Source organism: Morus notabilis, unplaced genomic scaffold (genome assembly GCF_000414095.1).
Source record: "Morus notabilis unplaced genomic scaffold, ASM41409v2 Scaffold410, whole genome shotgun sequence".
NCBI lineage: Eukaryota > Viridiplantae > Streptophyta > Magnoliopsida > Rosales > Moraceae > Morus > Morus notabilis.
In genome coordinates this window covers 281,283-304,498 of record NW_010359246.1, presented here as the reverse complement: position 1 = coordinate 304,498, position 23,216 = coordinate 281,283, and the positions used below count along the sequence as shown (strand labels likewise).

Genomic DNA, 23,216 nt, shown 5'->3' with positions numbered 1-23,216 from the left:
TTATGCCCTTATAAGTACGTGTGCTAAAGAAAAAGTGGAATATTTTGCTTTTGTTATGGATTATTCTTCTTTATATTAAGAAATAATACGAGCTTCCAACTTATTATTTCTTTAATTATTAATTTTAAATGTGAAAGAGTTAACTAGTTCAAACATTTAGTAGCACAAAACAGAAATATTATCAAACAATTATTTTAGTTATTTTAATATTTTAATCAATTATTTTAAAATCGTTATATTTTAATCAATTATTTTAGTTAAAATTTATCAAACATTTAAATTTTTAGTTTTTAATATGATGAAGGGAGCATAAATAAGTTTTTTAATTCTATTGTGTCGCTATAAACCTGTATGATTAATTACTGATTAGTTTACAATCTTATCAAATTTATTTCACGTTTTAGTATTATGGTGAACTATGAACAGTGAAATGCATTTGCTGGATGGAGAATATTGTACAAATTCTGTAATGGTCACAAAGGTTTGTAGCGACACAATACTTTTATTGTGAATACATTTGCTGGGTAGAGAATATTATAAATGTATATCTGTCATGCATTTTTCTACCATTATTGTCAAAAACCTAGGTTTCACGTAGTACAATTGACGTAGAGAGTCTTGTAACTGAGATATATATAATCTCAGATCATGAAGGATGGAATCATGTTCCAAGCCTTCATATATCCATAAGCCTATGAACCCTCAGAGAAATTTTTTTACAACCCAAAATCAACCAAAACATATGTGCCCTCAACACTCAACAGAGGACTATCAAGTCCTATAACTAAGCTGCTAGCATTAGACGTATCACTTAAGGGAATATAAAGTAGAACTAAAACTAAAATGACCAATGAGAAGTTTCATAAACGACATGATCATGTAATCTAGAGGCTTTATTAACAAAGACAAAAATCTAAGCAGTAGGCAGAGACAATGCTGCTGCGCCATCAACAATATGCTTGAAACATGTTTTCCGTTAATAGTGACAGTGATGCAAGTGTCAAAAAGGAAACAACGTCATACTAGACTAAACTTTAATAGAATCTAACCCCCTGTTTGGTTCACTAATTCGGACTCGATTTTTCAGTCCAAGTGGTTAGCCAAGTTCAAATATGTGTTTAGAAAGCACCCAGTCTGGATTTTATTTTTCGTTCAGACTAAGTTGGAATTGTCCATCACAAAGTTTAGCCCCTCCCCCCTATCTACTTTTCAAATCATCAAGGTTTGAATAGTTAAGGCCCCGTTTGTTTTGCTGATTTGAGTTAAAAAGTGAATTTTTATAAGAGAAAACACCGTAGTACAAAAAGTTAAATTTGAATTTTTTGATAGAAACTTGAATTGTTATTCTAAGTAACAGAATGAAGAGGGCAAAGATATGCCCGTTCTCCTTGCCCTCCACACTGGATAAAACACAAATCCAGATTTTATTTGTTGTTCAAATTTACACTTTAACTGCACACATCTAAACGCCAGATCAGATTGCAATTCAAACCACACAGTTCAATTTATTAGTTCAAATCAATACAATTCGTATCAACAAATCAAACGGGGAGCTAGAAATAAAACCAATGTAGGTCAAAGATTGGTTGAAATGTAAAAGGAGCATTAATGTTACACCTAATGCATGCATCTTGAACCCTACCCCAGATAATGCAAAAGTATTCGAGTTATAATTTGCCAAAATGAAGACCAACAAGATATATATATATATAGAGATATATAGTCAGAGATTGTCAGCGTGTGCAAACACATAGTATCAGTTACATGGTCACTCAAGATTTGGAGTGTTTACTAACTGACTAAGTCTACTGTCTTATAATGTGCATGTGCTCAATAATTATATATATATATATAGAGATATATAGTCAGAGATTGTCAGCGTGTGCAAACACATAGTATCAGTTACATGGTCACTCAAGATTTGGAGTGTTTACTAACTGACTAAGTCTACTGTCTTATAATGTGCATGTGCTCAATAATTAATGCTGGCTAGCTACTCTTTTGGGCGTCTATATGATATATTTATTTGGGGGCTTCCTATGACTGCTCACAGACAAATTATCAATTATTGTGGCTGACATATTATAAACATGATGAGACTGGTAAGCTACCTTGGAAGAATCACCATTCAATTTAAGCACATTTTATTTTCCTGTTACCACTCTCCCTTATCCCCTGTATAGAAACTAGAATGGGATCGTGCCTACGGCACTTTCATGCTTTAGGTTTTGAACTTTTTTGTTGAATACAAAAAAAAAAAAAAAAGGATTTGCAATTTAAAGTGACATCATAGAGATATGAGGTGTGAAAAAAAATAAGGTGTGAGGTGTGAATAAAAGGCATAAATTATGTAGATTAATCTAAATAAGTGCATCTAAAATGAAGAAACAATTGATAAATTTCAACCATTGGATTACTTCAATAACCAAAAGGTTGAAGTACAAAACTCATTATCACTTCTATATTGTTAGTGCCTAAATTAATGAGAAATATTGGTCATGTTAAAAAGATCTTAAAACAGATCAAAGAATTACATTTTGAACTGCGTGGGAAAGAAAGAATTAATATAAGTCAATATTTTAGTACTACGTTCATCAATTAATAATTTAAGAACGTACTCTACATTGTACCCTGTTTATATATTACAAAAATACTAATAGCACATGATTAATAATGGAAATTATATTACATGTGGAGATACCAATAACTATACATATCTAATATCAGCTAAAATACAAATTAATATGTTTTCTCTCCCCCAAATATGTAAATGAATATCTCATGTTTTCTTTCCTTGTTCATTTTCTCAACAAAAACAATCTGATCACTTTCAACACCTTTGTTTTTGTTCACGGGAAACCCTGGCAAAATTAAACCATATATAATCCACTCCTTTATTCATGGGCCGACTAAAACCCTGGGTTTTTGTGGCATGGCTCTGGATCTTCATTTTCTGTACCCCTTGATTAAATAGGCAGCTCAAAAACCATAAACAATATAATCAATATTTATCATTACTAAACTCTCTCAATAGCAATGTATCATCTTCGTCTAATATGCTTAATATTGCGAGCCTTGCCACATATATGTCTTTTACATATTATCAAACGCAAACCTAGACAAAAGATAATATTAGATTTAATCAATATATATATATATATATATAATTAATTGATTAGTGGTTCTCGTACTTGTGCCAACATAGTAACATAATAATGCACCTCCTTAGAATGTAGAACCTGGAACGTTGTTCCTTAGCCACCTCCATACATCTTTTCTTCAAGCTCGAACCCTCCTTAGTACAATGCCCTCCTGATCCTTGTCTCGTTGATTTTTGCTCGAAACGACACCGTACTCGATCCATCTTCTGGGTCTGTGTTTCTTGGTGCTTATAAACACAGGCCATCATTAAGAGGCTGTAGAGACCTCGTCTGCCTAATTATAAGCCAATAAACGAGGAGTGATAGAGGGAGAGAGATCCAGATTCCAGAGAGAGAAAAGGTAATGTTGAATTGCCAAATTCAAGGGGATTGATGAAGAAATGGTCTTTTGTTGTGGTATATATTTAACTATTTAAGTAAGATTTTATAACTTATCCTAGGATATCCACGGTCCACAATGTTATACATTTTATATATTTTTTTATTATAATTATTGGCTTATTATTGCCAGGCAAAGTGATAAATCACGCTAGAGGTATTTGGCTGTGCGCAAAGCCTTTTTTCACATATATATATATATATATATATATATGTTTTATTTTTCAAAAAGGTATTGATAATTTGTTGCCATGATTATATAGGATATTTAGTTATCTAAAAAATATTGATCATATATTATCGTGGGCTTCAGAAAAGTGTGGCTTTCAGCGTCGATTTTGATTTCTGAGAGTCTGTGACTTGTGTAAGCCCACGTTGCATGTTGGCAAGAACGTACATGTATGTCACATAGGTGGTATCAAATCTAACTTTATAACTTTCGAATGATGTTTATTATTGAAATGAAATATTATGCGATGAGGCCGGTGACCATTTCTCTTTCTCCTTTTTCTTATCATCTTTTTTTTTTTTTTTCTCTCTCTCTCCAATGCCCCTATGGGTGTTGAAAATATAACTAGGTCCAAAGTTAGAGCATCTGCATGAATGTCGCAAAAAGATCTAACTTTCAGATTTTGAAACTTACGATTGGTGCCACAAAAATATTCTACTAGATTACTTTTTCATTCTCAACAAAGGTGGCCGAACGAACATTATCATAAAGTTGTAATTTTTATTAGAGAGAGAACCAAAAATGCCATCATTAAAGTAATACTATTTTATTTTTGTCACTATAATAAATTTATCTCATGGCGCTAATAACTTGTAAGTTATTTTTTCATAACCTGCAGGTTATTTTTCGTAATTTGTAAGTTATTTTTTGTAACCTGCAGGTTATCTTTCGCAACCTACAAGTTATTTTCGTAATCTATAGATTATCTTTTTATAACCTGCAGGTTATTTTCTATAGTAACATCAAAATTTTGTATAGTAGCATAAAATATAAGAGTTGAAAAAAATAATGGTTAAACTTAAAATTTTCTCTTTTTATTACTATATTTACATGCATAGTGTCCATCTCACTAGAGTTCTAGTATAACCCTTTTGATACTCTACGAGAATATTTTTTGAAATCAACAAAGATGATATAAATGTAAGGCTATTGAATTACGAGGCATAATATACATAATTTTCTCAAAATAATATCTCACAAGAAAAATTACATGGTTTGCCATGATTTTACACAGATCTATTATTTATGTCATTTTAAATAATTGGGTGTCATTATATTTTTTTTTGTTTTCTCTTTATTAATTGGATGATAATTTTTTTTATTTTTAAGTGGATCTTAAATGGAATAGTATAAATATTTTTTTTTCTTTTTTTTTTTTTTTACCATTTTGAGTGGTGTTTCTAATTGTCTCTAATTTAAAAACTACAAGGAAAAAAATAAAAAGCTTTAACATGTATGTATGTATACATAAATATATACATGGAGGAGTTTTTAATGGTTGCATTTTCATTGGTCGTTATCTATGAAATACATAAATTTAATGACGTAACGTGATAAAAATCTAATCTCATTAATTGTGATACATTTTTTGTCAACTAACTAATTTATTATAAATGTCTGATCAACATTAAACGATTAAAATAATAAATACCCGCCGATAAATTAATATTAGAATAACCATTCCAGTCACATATATACTGGCAATTCTTTGGTGGGGCACATCATCTTAGAGTTATTAACCATGATTATATGACCCAAGTTTCACAACAGTATTCCGCAATTCTTTAGTGAGTAGTATTTTTGGGTTTTTCCTAAAAATTTTCTCCGAATATCCCATCTCATATTATATGTGTCGTTTAGTTTGAATCGTATTTTTTTTTTTTTTTTTTTTTCAAAATAAAAAGATTAAAAGTGGAGGATTTGAACTTTAAATCTTATAATGCAGTTAGATGTGTAATTATTTACATTATACATGTAACCACGTGTATTATTTCAATAACCTTTATAAGATTCGTAGGGGTCAACTTCCATAATGAACCGATTGTCAGTACTCAGTTGGTCTTATAATTTAACTTTTCAGCCCTCATTCGACCGCCAGCAATTCTGCATAAAAAATAAAAAAAAGAATTTAAGATTTAAGCCCTCATTTCAGGCACCATCTAAATTCACTATATCTTAAAATTACTAAATAATTCTGTATTGATCATTGACATTAATCTACATAAATAAACATGACTTGCAGGCTGGTAGTAGCATGTAATACACTCTTAAAAAGTCTGCCATATTATTTGATACCTCATACACACGAATAAAAATCCTTTTTCTTCTCAACAACACCAGAACACAATCGAAAAACTCGTATCTGAGATGAGGATTATAATGTCGTTTATGGTAGTCATTATTGTGTCAATTGTCGTACAAGCCTGCAGTACTTACATCATGACTAGCCAAACTCCATCTCCTTCTCCCTCTCTCTCTCTCTCTCCTCGTACTTCTCGTACTTCACCAATAGTACTACTAGATGGAGCGGCAAATTCACGTTGGGAAAACTTCATTAAAAGCATCAAAGAAGTATGTATACCATCAGCCATCCAACAAAAGGAGTCCCCAAGTTTTATTATTATGCATCAATCTCAACATGAGAACCTTTTGGTTTCACAAGAAGCCATCCAATTAGAATTAGGAGACTCACCCATTGTCTCATCTAAGTTTCTTACAATAGTCTCTCTCTCTCTCTATCTCTCTATTTATTTTTTATTTTTTATTTTTGCTGCTTTTAATGAAATCTTCTATCAGCAATTTTTGCAGCTAATGTAGTGGTGGTAATCTTACACCTACACCTCTAATTTTGAGTTTGAATCGTAAAGAAAAATCGCCTTTTGGCAAATAAATGAAAGATTAGACTGTCTTTTATGTTATGTTTTGAGAAAACAGAGTCATAAACTAAATAGTAAAGATCAAACCACGTTTTCCTTCATAAGATTTCTCTACACGAGGTTGCTAATTCATACTGCCAAACGTACATTTTTTTTAAGAGTAAATTGTATTGTTGTACTCTAAACTATTCAGTTTTTAGATAATAGATCCTTAACTTTCAATTTTGATAAATTACACTCCGAATTTTAAAATTAATTACAATTGAAGTCTAAAAGCTAATGATGTTATCAAATGAATACTTCGAGACACGATATATACATGTAACATAGTTTGAAAAATAATGATCTTTATTTTCATATGCAAATCACGTATTTTAAATCGTCAATTTGTCCTTAACTTTCAATTTTGATAAATTACACTCCGAATTTTAAAATTAATTGTAATTGAAGTCTAAAAGTTAATGATGTTATCAAATGAATACTTCGAGACACGAGATATACATGTAACATAATTTGAAAAGTAATGATCTTTATTTTCATATGCAAATCACGTATTTTAAATCGTCAATTTAATAACGTTCTTTATCTATTAGACTTTAATTGCAATCAATTTTAAAGTTCAGGGTGCCGTTTGTTAAAATTTAAAGTTTAGGTTGCACATGCAAAAAATGAATAATTTAAGGTGCAACGTGCAATTTACTATTTTTTTAAGTTTAGTTCCCGAATGATTAATATGTTTTTTAGTATAATGATGAGGTGATGAACTATGCAATGCTTGACGAGGAAATATTCTATTTTAGATGTAAATATGGATCCAAGTTGATTAATTAAGTAGAGAAACTATTACAACTATCACTTTACGCTTTCTAATTGATTGTTAAATCAGTATTAAAGCTTTTTATTCTTGTATACAAAACCAATTAAGATGGCCAAACATGACAAGCAAAAAGAATAACCAAAAAAAAAAAAGAAAAGAAAAAACAAAACAGAGAGAAAGAGAGAGATTCTTGTTCTCTCTTACACTAGAGCTAAGGACAGATCAAAAACTGGGAGTGCTTTTTTTACAGCTTCAACATCGATATCGATCAACTTTCCCGTCTTAGACGAAATAAGAACACAATTCTTGTCTTCTGCATTGGGAACAAACAAATTTGCCTTCTCTTCCGAACAAAACAATGCAATGCTGCCAAAAAAAAAAAGGTCGAATTGCTTGTAGTTATCACCAAATGCATCCGTGCCTCTATATATATGCGAAATTGCAGATACAAGGTTTACAAACTAGTGAACTCAACAGTTTGATAGATTTTTGTTAGTTCTTACTAGAAAAAATTAAGTAGCTAGAAAAGTTGTTAATGAGAAGCATCACATCTTTTCACTTTGAGAAAGTAAAATGGAAATGAAAATTATGTGACAGGATAAAGAAAAATACCCTCCTGATACTGAACAATTGGAGATCTAGATCATATCATAATTATATTAGAATAATAAAAAAAAGAATCTTTACGGCTTGTTCTACCGGTGGAGCAAGTATTTTCAACCATTAGATTAGTTTTTAATGGTCAGATCTGTGCAGGTCCATATTAAAAATTTACAAAACGCTGTAAAAAACTATTCCTGTTGTAAATCTGACTGTTAAAAAATTAATCTAATAGTAAAAACCCCATCGGTGGAGCAAAATAAATTGCTATACCATGAAGACCACCTAAAAAAATGTGCAAATTTAATAAGATTCGATAAAAATCTGATTGTCTAAAACTTAGATTATTGATGCCAAAGAACTAGGGCCCTACTTTACCTTGGTTTTTCTCGTGCATTTGCTAGTTGAACAGCAGCGGTGTTTGTGGATATTACCCCAGCCGAGTCATTGATAAGAGCAGCCAGCTAAACAGACAAGTTTACAAGAATATTGTGAAGATGAAGTGTCTTGTCAATTGTCAACATGGGATGTAAATGTAATACTTCTACTATATTAGGGATCAAGAAACAATTATTTTCTTCTTTCTTTTCTCATTTTCTTATTGGCGTGATAATTATGTTTCTTTAGAAAAGCAAAAAGTAAAGACGGAAATTCACATAAACCTGTCCAGGGGTTGTGATGAACACAATGCTGGCATCATCTCCAGCAACCTCCTCCACATCTTCTCTTTCTCTCTCATGTGGAATCACAAAAACTGGCCAAATTTCCCTGTTTGAATGACAAATTAACAAACACTAGTTCATGTGATTTTATGGCTTAGAAGTCCAGAGATTCAATAAAATTCTGGAAGATTGATTAGGTACCTTAAACCACTGGTTATTTCATCCCATACTTGGATGGGTAGTAAGCTATCTGTGTCACCCTTAGACTGCATTGTGGCCTTGGAATCTGACTTTATCCCATGTATCACGACATATTTTCCTTTCTCTGCTCCAGCTTTCTTGTACTTCTCTTCCACAACCTCCTTCAATTTGCGTGAAATCGAGACTTTGAGCGGGGGCACGGGATGCCGCGGCACACTCCGAAATGGTCTCCCCAACCAATCAGCCATCTGATGATACCTAAGAAATCAAACAAACATCTTTGATATAGGCATATATAGCATAACATTTTTTTTTTTAAAGAATACCAAGAGGGTATGTTCAATCCAATGCATTTCAGAAACAAATTCATATGGAAACATCATATATGATTCAAGGAAACTCACATGCTGTACCCTCCATCGGAGAGATTCGAGCTTTCCGGTGTGAATGTTTCGGACAGCAACAGTCCAGCTCCAGCAGCGTTTGCGTTCGGGTAGATGTAGCTAACTCTGTCTCGAGCGCTTGTCATAAATATGAAAGCTGCATGCCCAAGGCCCGCTAGCTTAGTTGACAAGACCATGTCATAGTACCTATTCTGCAAGCGCAAGGCAACATAAGCTTATAATTGACTCTTACATAATGTACCAATTATGCCAAAATTAAGTTATTAAGACCATGTCCCGTGCAAATGTAAATGTCAATACTACATTTGGAGTCATGAATGTTGAGAAAAGTGCATTTGTGTGTGTTATTTCACATGGAAAGTGAATGAAAATGTGAAATAGTTTATATACATGGAAGACCCAAGACTTAATAGATTAATCTTTTTGGTCAAGTTGGGCTCATGAAGTATGTTGGATCAGTTACGCATGTGGTGTCTCCCCAACAAGTGGTATCAGAGCTGATAGTTCGTATAGACTAAGCGATCACACTCAGTTGCAGTTGGTGTTCCCGCAGTTTGGTGGAGCATTGGTAGATTCGCATGGTTTCGGCTCTCTTTCCCATGCTCGAGTTGGCTTCCGTTTGGAGTGTGATGCTTAGATGCGTAGGCTACTTGAAACTCTGGTTCGAGGGGGAACTTGGTGAACACACACATGAAGTGGAGATTGTTGAGAAAATTGCATGTGTGTGTTGTTTCACATGAAAAGTGAATGAAGATGTGAAATGATTTGTATACATGAAAGGACCCAAGACCTAATAGGTTAGCCTTTTGGGTTAAATTAGACTCTTGAAATGTATTAGACCGATTATGCATGTGGTGTCTCTCCAATAAGAAAGTATGAAAATGACATTTTGTGTTTCAATGTATTATGTTATTTGAATCGGTAAATATACTTTTTGTTATGTTTATTAAGTATCAAACTCTTTGAATTTTAATATAATTTGAATCAAATGCCAAAATTTGGCATATCCTATCCTATCTTTGGTGCCAAATTGGCATCGAATACAATAAATATCAATTTATCAAATTTAACATAAAAGATAGCATTGTATGGAAAAGCGATTTTCCTACTTAAATGATAAAATTTGGAATAGCATACTAATTTGGCACGGACATGCCCTAAGAGGTGAGAAAAGATAAAACTTGCCTACTTTAGCAATAACAGGATCTATTAAACAACAATCCATCATTCTTTGAAGGCGTATTATTAGTCAAAAAAATTATATATATATCACTGACCTTGAGAACTCCAAGCATATCAGTATATTCAGCAGGCTCAGGAAAATAATCATCAGGATCATAGACATTAGCCCACCTCACATTCTTGTTCAGCTCATAAGTCTGCTTCCCTCTGTCCGCGGCGATTACATCGATCTGAACACCGGGGTACCGATCCTTAATCAACTGAATTACCGGAAAAAACAGCAGATTCTCGTAAACACCGCCGGAGATAATGCAGCAGCACCTCCTAACATCTCCCCTCACTTTTAGCGCCAAAGGAACAATCTCCACGTTGAACCCCTTCGGGAACTTGAGGAACCCGTAGGGGTTGTCCGGGTTATCGGCCGGCCTCGGGTCCTCTTCTTGCTTTCCGTCGGCGAAGAGCGAGCCATATTCCATGTCGGGGTCTTCGCCGTCGTCGAAAGGGTCGAGCCAGGGGTTCTTCTTCTTGGCGTTGGCGGTGTGGAGGTTGTTTGGTCTGGTCTTGGAATTATGAGGATGGTCTTGTGAGTTAAGGAATGCTAGTTTGGTCAAGTGGGTTGGAGGGAATGGAGAATGTGGGTTCTTGAGAAAGGGTGAGAGGGATTTGGGAAGCAGAGAAGTTGTAGCCATGGATGGGTTCAGTTTTTGTGTTTTTTCTGCGAGTTTTGTTGGACCTGAGAAGTTAGTTCGTTAAGGCAAACTAGTAGACGTTGGGATTTTGAGTGTGTGGAGTTGGAGGCTGGTTGGATAAGTGGGGTCATGTTCTCCTTGCTTTTTTTGCTCTTTTTGTTTTTGTCTAAAAGGAGCATAACAAGGCTTATTTCCAAGCATTTAGGATAAAAAAATAAAAAATAAAAAACCTTACTTCCAAGCATGAAAGGGCTATTTTGTTTAATTAACTAGAAGCCTCATAAAACTTTTGGACAAGGAGAGACATGTAATTTAACTTGAAGTATCAAAATTTATGTTATATCTTCGAAAAATGACACATAATCTAACTTTGAACTTTGAAGCATGACATAGAGCATGTGGTCGTAATTTTAGTCTAGTAATAATTGAATTAGTGTTGTTTTTGGATTAGCATGTAATAGGTAAAATGGCATCATTTTATTAATGCTTTCCCCTAGTTTAGAACTGCGCCTGAGAACGTAAAATCGAAACTCTTGTCACATTGAAAGTTTGATATCGATTTGGAGTGACTGCTAATTCACATATGGCATAGATTCGGTTGTGGGTTCAATTGGCCTAACGACTTTATCAGTTCTTATGGTCACCCATATTGTGGGAAGTGTCGGCTCAATCCTTTACCAATTTAGTCCCACTTATAATTATTGGCCCAGTTCTAATTAAGAGACGAGTAGTTATATTTACACTCTAAAAATTTATAAATGTTCCCACTAGTTAATATTTCTCTAATAAAAGTTTAAAAACTCTATCTTTTTATAGATTAATTTTTATAATACCCCTCTCATATTCCACTTAATTTTAGTCTTGATTTGATTTACAATCTCTTTGAACTATTAAGTCATATTTCCTTTTTAAAAACATTGCAAGTACATATACCTTTATTTATTAATTGTCTTCTTCTTCTTTTTTGTTTTTGAACAAAGTCTCCATAATACAAAATCAACTAGATGCGATTAAAAAAAAAAAAACCATACGCACAATGATATTGATGCATATAAAAGCTCAAAGACTGTCACACATTCACACACACACATATATATATTTACATATTTTAGCATTTGTTGGCTTTTCAAGAAACATGTTTTTTTTGTGGCGGTAATTTTTTTTAAAGAAAATTACAGAATTTATCCTTAAAAATGTAAATTACTTTCTAATTATAGTTAATGTGGGTGTATACTATTTTATTTCATTGAAAAAAATGTTAGCACCATTTATTTTGTTTGTGAAAGAAAAGTGAAAAGAAAATGTCAAATTTAAAACATTTTACAATAATACCTAAATATAAATAAAGATACGATGAATGGTAAATATTAAAATTATTATTTTACACTTTATTTATTTGTCAAATTTTATCCCTCCTTTTTTCTTCTTAAAGTTGAGAGGATTAAAAATTAATAGGTCTTGTAAATTTTCATTTTCCTTTCTTTCTCATTTTCTCCCTACTAAACAACTTAAAATTTTATTTTTCTCTTTAAAATCCTTACTCTATTTTTTTTCTCTCTCTTTTCCACCGTACTAAACACACCGTTACTTTCAGCTAGACAGAAAAATTTATAGGGAAAACTTTACAGTTTACACACTACACTTTGACCGGAAAAATGGAGAGTCATGCTTATGTTAAACGGGAGCAAGCTTTCAAACATAGAAAACGATATGTCGTTTCATTAATATTTTTCTGTCTTCATAAAATCGAAAGTTTATCCACGTGGAAGGTTCTCAGTGGTGGACACGACCTTACGACCTTTCCTTTCTTCTCTCTCTACCTTCCGATTCTTCGCTTTCTCGATCAAAAACTTCCGTCAATTTTCCTCCACCATCAGAGAATTTTCCCACACTTTCCCACGCAACTTTCTCACCCTCCAGACGCTCACTCTCACCTCACTCCAGTAAGTCTCATCTCGACTAATGCAGCTCAAAGCGTCCATAGCTCCATAAGGTTTTCCCTAACGCCTCTACTTGTTTCTCACTCCAAAACCTCACCAGTGATTCCACCAAATCGGAGACTTTCTGTTGCCGGAACATTCAAATTCGGTGGTCTGATCGGTAATCGAGCTTCTTAACCGGCGAAAATTCCGGCGCATTTTGCGAAAAGACGACTTTTCGCAATGTCGGGCCCGCCGAGACTCCGATCGATGAACATCGCCGATACGGAGCCAAGACCAGTCCTTGGACCCGCCGGAAACAAGGCGAGACCGGCGGATACCAGAAAATCGGCATCAAAGTCTCTCAAGAAATCCGAGAAGCCGTCCCAAGAAACGGAGAAGAAAGCGGTGGCTCATTCGCCGTCTCTGTCGCCATCGCCGCGGCAACGCGTAAAGGTGCCGGCGGTTCTGAGGCAGCCGCAGCAGCACCACCACCACGCGCTGCTCGGTTCCTCTATGAGCGCTTCGTGTTCGTCTGACGCGTCGTCGTCGGACTCGTCGCACAGCGGGAGGGCCGTGAGGCGGAGCGTCGTTGCGCCGATGAGGAGGAGGCAATGCGGTCTGAAGGCGGAGAAGAAGGTTGAGAAAATTGAGACCGAGAGCATATCGATGAATAAGGTCGGCGGTGGTGGTAATGTGGTAACGGCGGATTCTGACGATTGCTTGGATAGCAAGAAACGATGCTCTTGGATTACGCCCAACGCCTGTAAGTCCGTGCTTTTATTGCTTCTATCTTAGATTGTTTGTTTTTTCATGCCTTTAGAAGTGTTTGGCTGGTGGGAAAGTGAGGGAATGCAATGGAAAACATCGCTTAAAACCTTATATATTTAGATTTTTCATTCCGCTGCTTTTTCCTGCAATGGATTATGGTCAACAAATTCCCACCGAGTATTGTCCGTGCATTGTATCTCTGCCTTTTCCACATAGAAAACGGGGAGTGTTAGGTTATTGAATTTCATGCTTGTTCACAACAAATGCAGGAAAAGGGTTGGATTAATATTTTTATGTTTACAAATTCAAAAATGATTTTCAAAGGGGCACAGCCTCTATGGATTTTAGAACTTACTTTTGGTGAAGATAATAACTTCTGGTTTATCTGAGCCAAAAGCATTTTGACAAATCCATATTCACAATGCATAAGAGCATAATTTCGTTGACTATTTGTGATGACAAACCCATAGTACGAGTAAACAGATCATGCCGTATTGATGCAATTGCTAGCATTGCTCGTAACCAAAATATTCTTTGCAATTTTTGTGGTACTGATGGTCTTCTCAAGTTTGAATTAAGGTGTTCTTGAGGATCTTACACGATGTTACTAGTTACTACCTTCCTTAATTGCAAGATCATTTATGTTTTAATCATTGATTATTTGTTTCGATCAGAAGGGGACCATGTACTCCAGTGGCTGTTTTCCGTGACCAATAAGTGTACTTTTATAAGGAGTGAATAGGGCTTACTGGACAATGGCCTTCCGCTAGATTAATGACATACAATTTATCCCGTTTGTTATCCATTATCCTTCCTGTTTAGTTCACACAAGTAGTCCAAATTTTCACTTAACAATATGGGGGAAAAGAGAAGGAATCCAAGTACATATGCGAAATAGATGTGAAGCTCTAGTTCGATGTTCCTGGATTTTTGAATTATGGTGGTCTGCAGGGACAGAAGCTCTGTTCTTCTTTTTCTTTTTTTTCTTTTTTTTAATAAATGAAACCTCAGGTCCTTTTATGGTACCGTTCAATGTTTTGTTGATGTAGACCTTAAAGACTTCATTTCCACCCAAAAATCCTTGATCAGGGTATTTTGAAACGTTAATGTTGTATGAAATTAAAGCTGGGATAAAAGGTTGTTTGAAACTAGAAACTTCCAAATTATAGTTGAGAGTTTGAAGCTTTCAGTTTTGCCATCCCTAATTCTCTGTGAATTTGTTAGCTTCTACTAATATGTTATTTTCTTAATTAATTTTCAAATCTCATTAATATCTTTCCTTTTAAAATGTTCAGTTTCTGACTGCTTCTCATTTTGTTCAAAAAGATCAATGTTACATCACTTTTCACGACGAGGTATGGGGACTCCCGGTCCACGATGACAAGTACGTCTTTTGCGACCCAAAAGATTTGGTTGTGGATTCTAGAGTTTGAATATTTTGGTGACTAATTCATCTTCTGGGTATTTTTGACAAATCCAGGAAACTTTTTGAATTGCTTAGCCTGTCAGGTGCTTTGGCTGAACTCTCATGGCCTGCGATTCTTAACAAAAGGGATATCTTTAGGTAAGGTTGTGCAACGGATTAAATTCATCTTCAATGTGCTGCAGTTGGTAGCCAATATTTTTCTATGGCTTGCTATCTCATTCTTGCAATTCTGCATTGGTGTTTATAAGATCTCGAGAAATCTTGGATTAATAACGTTATTCTCATTTTCACACAGGGAAGTCTTTTTGGACTTTGACCCAGTTGCCATTTCAAAGTTGAATGAGAAAAAGGTTACCGCTCCGGGGAGCCCTGCCACTTCTTTACTGTCAGAACTAAAACTGCGAGCAATGATTGAGAATGCACGTCAAATGTGCAAGGTAGGGACCGATTTCTTGTTCTCTTTAGAATTATTTGTCCTATAACTTCTATTATTGATGAAAACGCGTTGCATTGTGTTGAATAAGGAGTGAATTATCGTTTCTTTAGCAAACAAAGCTTTGGGTTACCAATTTAGTGGTATCAAAAAGCTGTCTCCTACCCATCCGTAAATCTGAAAACCCGTATAACTCCAAAAGTAATTGATAAAATAAAAAAGAGAGAACCAAATTTGCCATTTCCATTTTGAATCTTCTACATTTTCCTTTTTCTGCTTCTGTCCCTATGCAGGTGATTGAAGAGTTTGGATCCTTTGACGAGTACATATGGAGCTTTGTAAATCATAAGCCGATAGTCAGCCAATTCAGGTATCCTCGCCAGGTTCCGGTCAAGACACCCAAAGCAGAGGTCATTAGCAAGGACCTGGTCAGAAGGGGATTCCGCAGCGTGGGGCCCACTGTCATCTACTCATTCATGCAAGTGGCTGGGCTCACAAATGATCATCTTATCAGTTGCTTCCGCTTCCAAGAATGTTTAGCCACAGCAGAAGCAAGCGAAAGAGATGGCGGCCACAACACAGAAACACCCAGAGAACCGACTGATCGAGTACTGGCAAGAGCTATGGATGAACTGGTGTTCATCTCGAAGTAGTTGTCTAGTGTTTTTGCGTGGTGAACTGCAAATTGTTTCACTTGGCTTGTGAGGGCTTGCGCCGGTGAGATGTTGTGGATGTGGGGAAAAATGTTGTGTGTATAAATAGTTACGTACGTAGGAAATAGTTAAAATCAGGCTATCGTGTTTGAATACAGTGACGTGGTGGTTATTATTTTGGTCAGGGTTACATCATTCTCAACTACGATGTTTGTTCTTTTCTTTATCGTCCGAGTTGAATGGCAATTTGTATTTTTCTTTTCCTTCTTTGCTCAGGACAAATGACTCGTTGTAGATAATATAACAAGTTGGTTCTTCCCAAACCGTACGTTACCCATTATTGACTAGACGATCAAATGTTCAACCATTTGGTCGCCTACCTCACTTCATTAATTCAAAGTATCCAATTATCATTCTTTGTTCTTTTCTTTCTATACTTTTGTGGTGGGGGAGGATTTAAACTTAATTGTTTATGCCCAATTCGGCACAGAATGTCAAGACCACCGGCACCGACGCCCCTAGAGTTGTGGCAGTGGTAAATTATTTAAAATAATAATAATAAAAATTGTGATAAGGTATGAAAAGAAATACCTTGTTAATATTGAATCATCAGATCTTCATTAGGCTTTGTTATACTATCCTACTTATCTTATTAGTTCAATATGATACTGATATGATTTGAGAGTTCGAAATAGTAATCATATGAATAAGAAATACACTACCATATTCTTCTGAACAAATCAACTTATCAATAGTGTGCATTTCTAAACTATCAACTTTCATATATTTTTATAACATTTGCATATTGTTGTTTCATTTTTTTTAGCTAATATATTCTTTACACACAAAATTAATGACTGATGTGATTTGTTTCAGAAATGTGCACTATCTCGCGTCGCACAAAATCCCCTCGAATCAATTATATATTGCCATGTTATTCAAAGAGAAGACGTAATTTGACTAAAAACCACTCAAGCTAATTTCAAGATTGATATAATTTGGCTTCTTGACCATATAAGACAATGACTGTCACGCTGCTCTGCATTGTAACCATGCATAACCGATGACTATGGGTAAACTTTTACCTTTTGAACTGGCTGAAAATACAAGTCGCCCAAATTACACTTCCAATTTGGAAAACAATCTTAGCCCCACTCAATTAGTTGAGCAGTATTCAAAAGTATACATCAAAATCTTTGCCTATTTTCCGGTGCGGTATTTACAGAAAAACATCCTGAACTTCGAAACTTATCAAATGTTTGAAAAGTGGGAATCGTCTAATTGTTGGCCGTCCTTTCACCATTTTTCAGTTGGATTGCTCTATTGGTAAATTCTTCCTGAAATGGCCGCTGCCAAAGCTGCAGTGAAGTTGGGATCTTTTGTCAAGGAAGACGCCATCTGCTCCACCAATATCTGTCGCACTTCCTGCGAATCAACCCTAGCTGGTTTTGCGCTTTTGGTGGTGTCACTAGTACTGCTAGCCTTTGGTTTTGTGAAGTCGAGAGTGATATTAGGCGCAGACGACACAATGGAGGTCGAAAATGGGACCGTGTTTATGGTCATGCAACGGTTTGAACCCGATGTCGCCTCGAGCTGAGAAGGTTGGGGATGGTTGTGTTCGCCTTCATAAGTTGCCACTAGAATTGATTGATCTTCAACACTTCTCTGGACCTGATGAACAAAGAAATTGTGTGCAAAAGTACATTAGTACAAATCCCACTTTTGAAAATGAACAAAGAAATCTGTGCAAAAGTACTTTAGTACATATAACACTTGAAAATGAAACAAAAAATTCTCCGATGGGAAATAAGAAAATTACCTTCTTTTTCACAGGGCAGCTTGGGGCAAACGAGCATTTGAAGTAAGCTCTAGGAGAAGGATTGTCCCTTGTGACCTTTTGGCCATATTTCCTCCACTGATATCCATCCTTAACAATCTGCCATACAAATAAGATTCGTAAGTACAAATGATCTGAATTAATTAATGAAAATTGAACCAAAAGTATTATTCATTGTATTTTTGTATCTACTTACCAGGCTTGTATCTGATGCTTCTGTTTTGTAATAAGTTTTCCAAATTTTGGTCTTGATGGGCTCTTCCCTTGGTTTCTTAAAGGACTCATCATCCGTCGAGCTGCTCTCGGAGTTTCCGTTGTTGACTCCGACGACGTTAGTACTGGTGTTGTTGCTGCTCTCGGACTTTCTCTTCTTTGTGGGGCTAAGCTCCTTCTCAGCCTGGCTCTTGTTCATGTACTCCATTAGCTGGCTTCTCAAAGTGTTGTAATTCTCACACATCACCGTCAACATCTCCGTTAGCTTCTTGTTTTCGGCACTAACCCGCTTCAATTCTTCTACCAGAGCACCATTCTGAAGATGCCAAAAACAAATGAAGCACTTCAGAAGACGATACAATTAAGCAAGCCTATGATATGTTCGTGGATAGTTGAAATTATGATTGAGAACTACATATTAATCCAAACCCAGATATATCTCATCGTGATCTTGACATAGAAAACATGAAAGAAACATTTTAATGACAAAAATCCATATAGGTGTTGGCTCAAAACAGAGAAGGACTAACCTCTTCTTTAGCTGAAAGCTTCATTTGGAAGTCTATAAGTTTGCTTTCCACCTCTTTGTTCTGAAAGAAAAATTTCCAAATTCAGAAAATTTTAACTCAAACAATCTATCATAAAGCTTTTGGGCATGCCAAACTACACCCATATATATGTGTGTTTGTGTGTATGTATATGTATATGTATGTGCTTTCTACCTACCGGAGCATCCTCCATTAATCGGAGAGGCTTAGAATTCAAATCCAAAGAAGTATCAACGAAAGCAGAAGAATAATCCATAGCCGTCGAAAAAGATTGGATCAACTTTTCCTTATTGTCTCCAACCAAATTCCAAGCACCAACTGCCTCAAATTGACCAAGAAAATCAAGCAAACCAGTTGTTGTTGTTGTCTCTCTGCAAATCTTGGTACAAAACACCCAGATGAAGTTTCAAGCGGTACCGCACAAATATTTTTGTGTCAAAGTACCAAAATGGAAGTGTATATATAGCAACGAAATCTCAACTCAGGAAACTTGGTCGAGAGAGAGAGAGAGAGATGAATATCTGTTGTAGAGCTGGCACGAGGCTCTTTTGTACAATATATATATATATATATATATATGAGTAAATAACGAGGCCTAAATATGTATAGTTGAAGTTACTGGTTGTATTGGTGTGCGGTGTATTGTATTTATGTATATGTGTATATTATTTTATTATATAGATAGAAGAAGACTAGCTATTGGTTGTGTCATGTCGGTCACCGTTGAAATTCTTGTCCAAAATTCAAAGTCACGCCTACCATTGAAATAATTATTTTCTTTTGTGCTTTCTTTTTATTTATTTATTCTAATATTATTATATTACTCTTGTTTGGTGAAACAATAAATAATGATGATATTGCAGTAAAAAGGATTTATTAGGACTCTCTTATAAGACTCTCTCATATATTATTTAAAGATTCAATACATTGTGAGAGATGTAATTAATGTCTCTCATTCTATTAAATATAATTTAGATATAAGTTTAGATTTTTTGAATATTAATTGATAAAAATATTGGTCAAATTCGTCTTCCCTTTACTTATAGTTTTAATAATTATCAAGTGACCTCAGACCGATTAGATAAGGTGTGAGAACATCATTAATTTTTTTGTTTTTTTCTTCAGAAAAAAGGTTGCCTATGCATGTGCATACGTATTTATACTTGCATTTGAAAATCGGGAGATCGAAATAGAAGTTCTGTGTTGACCCGGGTGTTTTCCCTTTCACGAGTCTACTTTTTTTTTAATTCAGTGGGGTCAGTGTGGCACTTACTTTTTTATTACGTTTCAAAAGCATTTTCCACGTTCTATCCTCTTTCACAATTTGTAATTTTTATGTGATTAAAAAATACTTTTTTGGGTAGACGATTAAGAAAAATACTTTTACATATTTGGCTTTTCAATTGCTTGGATTTCCAACGTGCTAATTTGTTGCCCTATAAATTGGTAATTTAAGCTTCATTACTCTTTTTTTTTTTTTCCCTTCATCAATCGTTTTTTTATTTTATAAGCTTCTTCAAACGTTTCTAATAAACGTTTAGAAATTGTGGTTGTGTTTAGAGTTGTTTTCGTTTTTATTTTTCATGTTTTTTGAAGAAAAAAAAGAAAATGGGAGAAAAACGGCGTTTGTCACAATTAAAGACAAAAAACAGAAATAAAAATGATTTTTTGGTTTAATATAAAATGGGAGAGAAATAAAAAATGACTTTTAGTCATTTTTCATTTTTTGTTTATATTTTCTCCTCTCTTAAGTAGAGAGAGAGAGAGCTTAATGGATTTTTTATACTGAAAACAATCTCTTGAAAAATTACCAAACGCATTTTCAAAATGATTTTCGTCTGAGATTGAAAACGTTTTCATTTTTATTTTCATACAAAAAACAAAATCATTTTAGAACGAGTTCCAAACGCACCCTGTGTATCATAACGTTGGTGCATCGGTGGTGCATATTTTTAATCGTAAATCTAATAAAATTATATGAAAAGGTAAAAACATGCAAGATTAAAAGAATCTAGTACATATTTTACACGTGAAAATAGAGCTATATTAATAAGGTAATTTTGCCCAAGCGTAAAATTCCCTTGTTATATTCCTTTGGGGAGGTTTATATGCTTGACTTCTATGTTATAAAAAGGATTATCAATATAGTGGTGTGCTTTTTTTTTATTTATTTAAAAAAAAGGTACATTGTTGGGACTCTTATGGCAGCAGTAATAACTAATATAAAAGGCGAATTGTCCACTTTATCATTCTGAAATACTGTATTTAGTGTATTTTATATTCCTTTGTAATTCCAATGAAGGTGTCAAATTTGGATAGAATTAAATAATGGCAACCACAAAATTTAAGAAGTTTGTACTAATTTTAGCCAAGAAAGGAAAAAAAGAAAAAACTTTTGTTTTAGTAATACAGTATTACCCTTATACTTGCAAAATTCACATTATGGCGTGCCACCTGCAAGAATTCGTTTAGGAAATCGACAAATGCTACATATTGGTCAATATATATCAAGGATTACTAATTAGTACGATGGACATGCAATTTGACTGGTTCTTTGTTATTGTTATTAATTCATATCATATAGACAATGTGCAAAAAGCACCATAATTCAAAGGAGTAAAATACAATGTGCAGAATGCCATGATTAACTAACATTTTATACGCAATGTATTTTACTCCTTTGAATTGTTTTTCTCCTTTCAAAAGAATTCAAAGGAGTAAAATGCACTGTGTTTAAAATGTTAGTTGATGGCCTTATAAGGTTTTGATTATGTGGAAGATCACCATAATCATTGAACAAAAAAGTACCGAGTTAAAACTAACTATGCAAAAATAATTCTAAGTAGAATTCTTATGGAGTAAAATCCCAAAAAAGAAAAAGACGAAAACATTTATTCTAGTAGAATAATAGGGGATCAAATCTTCTAAACTATTCGTACTACATTTTATGAATATTTGACCTAACAGTCATTAACAAATTATTTATTTATAGGACTATATTATCTGATATAAATTTTTTTTTCATGTTAATATAATCATCGTGTAGTTGGTATATTTACCAAGTGTTTCCAATCACAAAGTTTGCGAATGTAGCTTAGATAGTTGTTTTGACTGATCCAGAGAAATATTAAGGAAGAAAATGTGATTTCTCTATATCTAACATTTGTTAACATGACGGTGGTAATTTTTTGTCGTTTCTTTTGGATTTTACACAACTTGTTTCCATTCACTTCTCCCCACGAAATGTAAAAGTTGGGGAGGAAAAATTAAATAAAAAGAAAAGAAAAGACAAGTGAAACATAATGTCAAAATTGGCTGCCCCGAAACCTAAAATGCAAAAGAATCAGAAAGTTGAAATAATAGTGTATATATTGTGTATATATAACTACCAATATTTCACGTGAATACAAGCACATCGAAAAAGTTCAAATTGATTCAACAAATCTTTTGACCTAATCCGCCTTTCCAAAATTATTTATTAGTTGTGCTAAAAGCAAAAGTGACTCTGCAAATTAGTTCTAAAAGGAGAATACTATTGTTGAAATGCAAACATGTTCAATTTACTAGAATTTGACCTAGTGCATGTGCACCCATACCCATATGAATGTGCAACATTGAGGAATCTCTTCACAGTTCACACTTAAAACTTTTTGTTTTTGTTTTTGTTTTTGCTTTTCTTAGGTATGACACTTTTCACCTAATTCAAAAAAAAAAAAAAAAAAAAAAAAAAAAAAAAACTCGACTTTTAGTTGGTTATAAGTTCTACTTTATTGGTGATATAATTAGTCAAAAAACGAGTATCAAGAAAATATAATGTTGTTTTTCTAATTGTTAAAAGTAAAACTATGGACATGGCCATTGCCATTTTTAATTGGTTACAACTAGAATGGGTGCTAAATAATTACCAATAAATAGAAGTATAAATGAAGTTAGTTCTCTAAGGTTGGTCAGCCATTTTTGACCTCCTGGGTTTGATCTCTTTCATTGCCACTACATTCACAAATAACTCTTCGACCAAGACAATAGCTCAACTAAGAGTATAATATTATATTAAACGTAAAAGAATTCTAGTAAGGTAATATATGAAGTATATATCAAACATAATATATCTTAATCTTGTCGTATTACAACAGAGGGTTCCTAATCAGATGTGATGTAACATTAGTATTTTTTTCCTCATCCAAAAGAAATATATATTGGTTTCTAATCAACTCAAAAAGATGTCTTGTTAGTAAGATTACACATTAACTTTTGTTAATTGAAATTTGGTGAAAAACACTTGATTAAATTATTAGAATGCTCAGATACATGTTTATCTTCTTAATAACGTATGAATTAAGGATAACGGACAACTAAATGCATGATTAATTTCATTTCATTTTTTGTTACAAAATAAAATATTAGTTATTTAATGCATGTATTTAAAGAAAAAGAAA

The 23,216-nt window shown here is 33.9% G+C and overlaps 3 protein-coding genes across 4 annotated transcripts; 1 reads left to right on the top strand and 2 right to left on the bottom strand.

The window, feature by feature from the left end:
* Positions 1-7,297: 7,297 nt before the first annotated feature.
* Positions 7,298-11,026, bottom strand: LOC21396689 (photosynthetic NDH subunit of subcomplex B 1, chloroplastic). Its single transcript, XM_024162889.1, has 6 exons — positions 10,387-11,026; positions 9,110-9,300; positions 8,706-8,963; positions 8,505-8,610; positions 8,221-8,306; positions 7,298-7,608 (listed from the first exon to the last, which is right to left on the bottom strand). Exons 1-6 carry the CDS (start codon positions 10,978-10,980, stop codon positions 7,443-7,445), a joined length of 1,401 nt encoding a protein of 466 aa, XP_024018657.1. The 5' UTR covers positions 10,981-11,026; the 3' UTR covers positions 7,298-7,442.
* Positions 11,027-12,822: 1,796 nt separating this feature from the next.
* On the top strand, positions 12,823-16,595 carry LOC21396688 (probable GMP synthase [glutamine-hydrolyzing]). Of its 2 annotated transcripts, XM_024162882.1 has the most exons (6): positions 12,823-12,923; positions 13,021-13,665; positions 14,997-15,054; positions 15,151-15,234; positions 15,392-15,533; positions 15,823-16,595. In XM_024162882.1, the coding sequence occupies exons 2-6, from the start codon at positions 13,143-13,145 to the stop codon at positions 16,180-16,182; spliced, it is 1,167 nt and encodes a 388-aa protein (XP_024018650.1). In that variant the 5' UTR covers positions 12,823-12,923; positions 13,021-13,142; the 3' UTR covers positions 16,183-16,595. The 2 variants fall into 2 exon arrangements, with proteins under 2 accessions (XP_024018650.1, XP_024018649.1); XM_024162881.1 differs by having other exon boundaries at positions 12,823-13,665.
* A 542-nt stretch (positions 16,596-17,137) lies between these two features.
* Positions 17,138-19,323, bottom strand: LOC21396687 (probable WRKY transcription factor 40). Its single transcript, XM_010093895.2, has 5 exons — positions 18,959-19,323; positions 18,763-18,822; positions 18,216-18,548; positions 18,002-18,118; positions 17,138-17,853 (listed from the first exon to the last, which is right to left on the bottom strand). The coding sequence occupies exons 1-5, from the start codon at positions 19,034-19,036 to the stop codon at positions 17,503-17,505; spliced, it is 939 nt and encodes a 312-aa protein (XP_010092197.1). The 5' UTR covers positions 19,037-19,323; the 3' UTR covers positions 17,138-17,502.
* Between the last annotated feature and the right edge of the window lie 3,893 nt (positions 19,324-23,216).

What these genes read in the sequence shown, in the direction of transcription:
- LOC21396687 (XM_010093895.2), bottom strand. Translation starts at nt 19,036, where the DNA reads ATGGATTATTCTTCTGCTTTCGTTGATACTTCTTTGGATTTGAATTCT. An exon ending in GATTAATGGAGGATGCTCCG is followed by an intron (nt 18,823 to 18,958) that starts GTAGGTAGAAAG and finishes TTTTTCTTTCAG; the next exon opens with AACAAAGAGGTGGAAAGCAA. An exon ending in GCTGCCCTGTGAAAAAGAAG is followed by an intron (nt 17,854 to 18,001) that starts GTAATTTTCTTA and finishes TTTGTTCATCAG; the next exon opens with GTCCAGAGAAGTGTTGAAGA.
- LOC21396689 (XM_024162889.1), bottom strand. Translation starts at nt 10,980, where the DNA reads ATGGCTACAACTTCTCTGCTTCCCAAATCCCTCTCACCCTTTCTCAAG. An exon ending in GAAATAACCAGTGGTTTAAG is followed by an intron (nt 8,611 to 8,705) that starts GTACCTAATCAA and finishes TCATTCAAACAG; the next exon opens with GGAAATTTGGCCAGTTTTTG. An exon ending in AATGCACGAGAAAAACCAAG is followed by an intron (nt 7,609 to 8,220) that starts GTAAAGTAGGGC and finishes TTTTTTTGGCAG; the next exon opens with CATTGCATTGTTTTGTTCGG.
- LOC21396688 (XM_024162882.1), top strand. Translation starts at nt 13,143, where the DNA reads ATGTCGGGCCCGCCGAGACTCCGATCGATGAACATCGCCGATACGGAG. An exon ending in AACAAAAGGGATATCTTTAG is followed by an intron (nt 15,235 to 15,391) that starts GTAAGGTTGTGC and finishes ATTTTCACACAG; the next exon opens with GGAAGTCTTTTTGGACTTTG. An exon ending in ATGCACGTCAAATGTGCAAG is followed by an intron (nt 15,534 to 15,822) that starts GTAGGGACCGAT and finishes GTCCCTATGCAG; the next exon opens with GTGATTGAAGAGTTTGGATC.